The 6,147-nt window shown below is 36.4% G+C and overlaps 1 protein-coding gene across 1 annotated transcript; it reads right to left on the minus strand.

Moving 5' to 3' along the window:
• Window positions 1-3,994: 3,994 nt before the first annotated feature.
• Window positions 3,995-5,675, minus strand: LOC130711390 (dof zinc finger protein DOF5.4-like). Its single transcript, XM_057560981.1, has one exon. The coding sequence runs from the start codon at window positions 5,225-5,227 to the stop codon at window positions 4,355-4,357; it is 873 nt and encodes a 290-aa protein (XP_057416964.1). The 5' UTR covers window positions 5,228-5,675; the 3' UTR covers window positions 3,995-4,354.
• Between the last annotated feature and the right edge of the window lie 472 nt (window positions 5,676-6,147).

Here is a 6,147-nt window from a genome sequence, read left to right on the forward strand (position 1 = left end):
AAACAGACCCTTAAGGTACATACCTTGATCTAGCTTAAAGTATCAGAGCAAGCACCTATTTCAAAATATAGGATTCAAACTATGTTTAGATTATGGTGAGAAAGAAATTAAGTAAACAAATGTTAACATTCACCTTCAAATAAAAAAGGCAAAAGAAACCATTTTTATAGATTAACAATCACAAACCATGTTCACAATATGAGTGTTTGCTTTTTAAATACGAGTGGGAATATATTGGACTGAGATAAACTATACTTAAATATGTCCAACCTATATATAAAAAAAATTTAAGGTGCAAGTCTAGTCTATTACTCTCTTCGTTCCTAATCTTTTGTTGTTTAAATTTTTTGCCTAAATTCCAAAACTTATTGTTTTACAATCTCAATGCATTTTTTCTCAATTTATTCCATGTATACCCTCATTTAATACTTTATCTCTCACCCACCACTCTTATGTTCACCAATCAAAATCATAACAAGTCTTTTAACCAATAATTATCATTCTCTCTTCACTACAACTCAACATTACATAAGATTGTTTATGTCAACAAATATATCAATGACTGCACTCTTAAACAATGTGCATAACCTTAAATAACAAAATATCAAGAACGGAGGAAGTACTTTTCATAGCCCCTTCTTTTTCAGGTCTAATCTAGCCTACCTAAGAGTTTGACACATAACCTGATAGCGTGTTTAAAGACATTTTTAACTTTTAGTTTTATTTTTTTATTTGACTAATAATATTATAAGCTGAAAAAATGAAAGTAAGCTAAAACACATCTTGGATTTTTAGGCTCTTAAAGCCTATTTGAAATCATGCTTCATAAATCTATTTGTAAAAACTTATATCTTTGAATTGTTATATAATTCAACTTGCCTAAATATATATAAAATGTAAAGAAACATATGATATTAAAATATTATAATAAATCTATAATATAATAACAACAATAATAAAATGTATTTATACTACACACATTTATTTAAGTATACTAACTTATTAGGTTTATAAGACATTTTGAGTAGACTCCTATATATTTTATTTAAATAAGCTTTAAAAAAAGTCGAGATATTCTCTATTTACAAATTTAACTTAATGTGACAACTTAGTCATAAATTCCTATGAATAGTCTTTAGAATAGACTGACTTATTCTCATCCCTATTTCTAAATGTGAAAGTTGGTTCACTGAACGCAATAATTTCTTCCATTCCAATTGAGATGCATTGAAAATCAAGAAATAATTTCTTCCATTCCATTCACATTGAGATGCATTGAAAATCAAGAACGTGAATGACAAGGCACAAATGTTGTTTGTAACTTAAAACCACACACACTAGTTGAGGAATCTAATTGTACTAAAACCTCGTCCAAATGATACCACTCCCGTTGAGCAAAGACACTCGATCCATTAAATACGGAGTGCACAGCTATATCTAAAGTAGCAGCACTAGTACGCAATTAACAAAAAAGGCAAAGATCGTAGCAAATCATCATGAGTATGCAGCAGAATATCAGTCATTCCATACATTAACATCATCACCAGATTCACCAGATTCAGTTCCATTGTCCAATATAATGAAAGAAAGTAGTTGAATTATGATTTGTACGCCGTGAATGGAAAGATTGAGCTAGCTAGCTATAGCTATGAGCAATAATAATAAAAATATTAATAACGTTTGCAGAGGCATAACAAGTTGAGTTTCAGACGTAAGTTTTGAATAGGGGCAGGTATATATAGCTAGCTAACTATGACAACTCCATGGCACAATAGCAATCAAGGACCACGAAAACCATGTGCCTAGTTCTGAGTCCCTAACATGGGTGGTGCAGTTGCAATCCACGCTGCTCTGTCACATTAAAAACACTACGCCATGGACCAGTTCTATCTCCACTGTAATCCATCCTTTTTTGGCAAATGATATGGGCTACTTCGTAATAGTTTGCTTACCATTTTCTCTCATCTTTTTGCCCCATCGCTCTGTACCATTTCGTCCATGTTTCCTCTTTTGTACATTGCTTTTTTCTTTATCTTTCACCTTCCTATATTTGCATATATGTGCAATGCTACATTCATGTCGAATATATACAGGGAAATTGGTCGGTCGCTTCGTTGTCAATTGAAATCACCATTTCACGCATCCTTATCACATAATTAGTAGCACCCGGACAACAATAATTAACTTCAAATTATTGTTGTAAGTCAGGTTCATCACTTCATCATTTAAATAGTTCTAGCTGCCGAGAGAAGGGTTCATGACTTAGCATACATCAAACACAAACCAGACTAGGCCAAATTAATAAATAGAAAATGCCTTAAGTTTTTTTAAAAGTTTATTTAATTAAAAAAAACCAATCAAAGAACCTTATAAAACTAATAGGCCACGGCCTATTTAAATAAATAAAATTAATATAAATTGTTTTATTATTTTTAATATATTTATATGTTTAAACATGTTAGACTATATAATTATTTAACCATGTAAATCTCTTTAGAAATGATAAATGACCTTTTTATTTTGACTTAATTAGACAATATATTAATACTAATATATTTTAGTTTGTTAGCTTATAAATTTTATGACGAGTTTACAAATAGATTTTTTGATCTACTTAATTGTCGTATAATAGCATATGGCAAGTAACAGGTTAAGCTCAAACCTTGAATTTTTTAAAGTATGCCTTAAGCAAAGCCTAATCTACTTTAACTAGAGGTTTCGATTAACAAGCCTTGTAAACGAAAAAGTTTAACCACCTACATAGTGCATTAACTGCAAGTATGGATTCTCGACTCACGACTACACCTGCATCATGTGTGATACTTTGGCTAAGACTAAAAAAAATCCCAAAAATTAAAGCTTAATTACACTTTTAATCCTCTTAATTTGGACAATGTGTTGTTTTACTTATTTTAGTCCCCCCCAAACATCTTTGGCGACATTTAGTCCCTCAACTTAAAAATTATCGCAAATTGAGTCCCTCACTCAACTTCAAACTCTCAAGGTCTATTATCATCAAAATGTTACATTTTCCTAAAAATAAAAAATCTCAACTTCTCATATCTTTAAACTTACAAAACTCTTCAAAATGATAAAAATTTCACTAATTTTTATACTTTTTAACCTTAAAAAATGTATCCTATATCAAATTCATCTTGAACCCTAAAATTGTTGAAGAGAAAATGAAGATTTAAATATTTTATGCTTATGAAAATCAAGGGAAGGACCAATTTGCAATAATTTAAAAGTCGAGGGACTAAATAAAACAAGGGACTAAATAACACATTACACAAACAAAATAAGGGAACAGAAAGTGCAATTAAACTAAAAAATGATTTTCAAGTACAAACATATTAATAATTATTTGTATACTCCCTACTATACTTCTAAGATGGTCCAAAGCAAGGGTGGGCATCCATCATGGCCATGAACATAACATAACAACTGACAACACATGAGTAGACACTCCACTATCAATATAATGGACTCTAACTTGTCCACCACTCCTCCATCCATCCAGATCATATCTTGAGTTTTTCCTATGTTGAGTGATGAGAATTGGCCAAATCCACTATGGCAAAGGTCACCCCACAACACAACACAACCCAACCTAACCGACTCATCACATCACATTATTGTTTTTTGTTACCCTAACCCACGTGTCTCCACTCCCCCCCTAATTCGCATTCACCATCGACCTTTCCTCTCCCCGCACGCGCTCTCATCATCATGATCGCGCATGCAACCATATCAAACCCCACCATTCCCCCACCCCAACTAACACTCTCCCAATTTTCTAACTCATTACAATTAATTCGTTCACACTCTAATTTCACTCAAATGTAGAAACAACAGTTATCCCTAACTCTAACTCAGTTTCTTAATTGTTTCTATTGGTTAATAAGATATTAGAATGCTGCTATAATCATACACATTAATTAATATATGGAAGGATTAACAATTTAACAACACAGAACAAGCCAAAGTAAGATTACAAACCTAAACAGCAATCAAATATATAATAAAACACTGCTGATGCTGTTATATTTTCTCTGTTGCTCTAAACAATCAAATTCCAAATACACATATTATATAACAATCCCAGAAAATTAGAGAGGGAAAACAAACAGAAACTAACATGGAAGTTAGTTGTGCATGCACATCATCACTAATTAAAAACCAAGCTCAATAATCACCTCCCAAATTCAAAAAAAAGGAAAAAAATATTATACACCTCATGATTAATTATATGAAGTCCTTCCAGTTTTTCTGTTTAGATTTTGAAGTTTCTTTGCTTCTTGTTTCAAGTTAAAATATTATATATAATTAAAAAGGAGAAAGGATTTTTTTCTCATCATGGAAGATGAAAGAGAGTGGAATTGTCATGATCAGACCAGTGAGTGTGATTCCAGTAAGCCTGATCAACTGTGTTAGGAAGATCAAACAAACCTTGATGATCCGCACCACCGCTATGCCAATCCAACGATCCAAATCCTCCGCCGTTGCCGCCGGCGGCGGCACTGAGAATATTCCCCTGCAACTTTAGTTCTTGTTCTCCTGGGTGATGGTGCTGCCACTGAAACGACGATGCATCAGGTGGAATACCGTTGTTGTTGCCGAATCCGAAAGCCAATGCATCGTTGGTGGTGGAAGATGAAGCGATCAAGCTGGTGAAGTTCCCAATCTCGGAGAAAATACCACCGCCGCCACAGTCCCCTGTTCCTGCTTGTTCCAGAGCATTCGCATCCAGAACAGAGTTCAACAATTTCGACTCGTGCATGTTGTTGGAATTCGGGTCGGAGTTCAACGCCGGAGCTGAAACGGCTTCCGTTACGGCGGCGGTGAGGCTGGAGCTCTCGCTACTGGAATGAGAGTTGGAGTTGTGCTCTGGCTCTGGCAGCTGGAGATCGGTGGTTTCCGACGAGGAAGAGTTTTTGGGCTTACTGGAGCGTTTGGTGGACTTCCGGCAGCCACCGCCGACGGGGACGTTGCGGAGGACGCCGCCTTTGGTCCAGTAACGGCGGCAGTTTTTGCAGAAGTGGCGGGGCTGAGAGAGGTTGTAGTTGTTGTAGTAGCAGAACTTGGTGTTGATGGAGTCACAGCGGGGGCACTTGAGAGCCTGGTTGTTCTGTTGGTGGTGAGGTCGGAGCCTCCTGTCAGCACCGCCGAAGAACCTGCTTCCTCCACCACCACCGCCACCTCCTCCGATTGGATGTATTTCCTGCATTTCGATGTGGGACTAGAGAAACTCGTTTGAAATGAAATATTGGAAGCAGGGGGAGATTTTTTGAAATTAATTTATTGTGGGTAGTTGGGGAATTGGGTGGGAATTGAGGAGATTTTGTGTTATGATGAGTGTGATCAGATGAGAAGGTAGAGATATCAATCACCTGAGACAAGTGTGATTGATTGTGTCAGTGTGTGAAGTGGGAGGGGGAAGAGTGTGGTGTGGAGAAAAATTGCAGTGCAGAGCAGAGCAGAGAGAGCAGAGAGATGAAGAAACTGGTTCCATAGGAGTTTCTGAGTCTGTGACTGACAAATATCCTCTCAACTCAAACGTACTCTATCTACATTTTCTATTATTTTTCAAACTGAATTGACCCAACCACCCCTTTAACGTACTCATAACTACGTTCATGGCCCATGGGACTTGCTTGAATATACCAAAATATCCCTCCCCCTTCATATCCTTATTCCCCTCAAACTCTCAAACCCCTCTCGCCCCTTTCACAGAAACCACCTTCTGCCACAAGCTCTCAATCTCGCCACATAAACCCCAAGCTATAACATCAACATCGAGACCCCACCGCTCGCGGCCACCACCACCTTAACCAACGCTAGAACTGGCAAGTTGTCGTCTCGACCCCACACTTAAATTTTGTTTGTCCTCAAGCAGATGCACATAATCAAAGCCAGTTTTCTAAGGGATTAGTCTAAGAATAGTGTGAGTTACCCCTGCAGTCTAGTGGTCCCGGCAGTAAAGCCTTGGATAGGTAGTGAGCCCGTTGGTTTAGCTAGATTGGGAAGAAGCACGAACCTTGGTACAAACCCCATTAAAAAATGGCAAGATTAATTAAAACCTTAAGTGAGATAAGCTTGGGAAAACCTAATAATAAAATGATAATCCCACCTTCAGCCTCTAGTACA

Source organism: Lotus japonicus, chromosome 4, assembly GCF_012489685.1.
Source record: "Lotus japonicus ecotype B-129 chromosome 4, LjGifu_v1.2".
NCBI lineage: Eukaryota > Viridiplantae > Streptophyta > Magnoliopsida > Fabales > Fabaceae > Lotus > Lotus japonicus.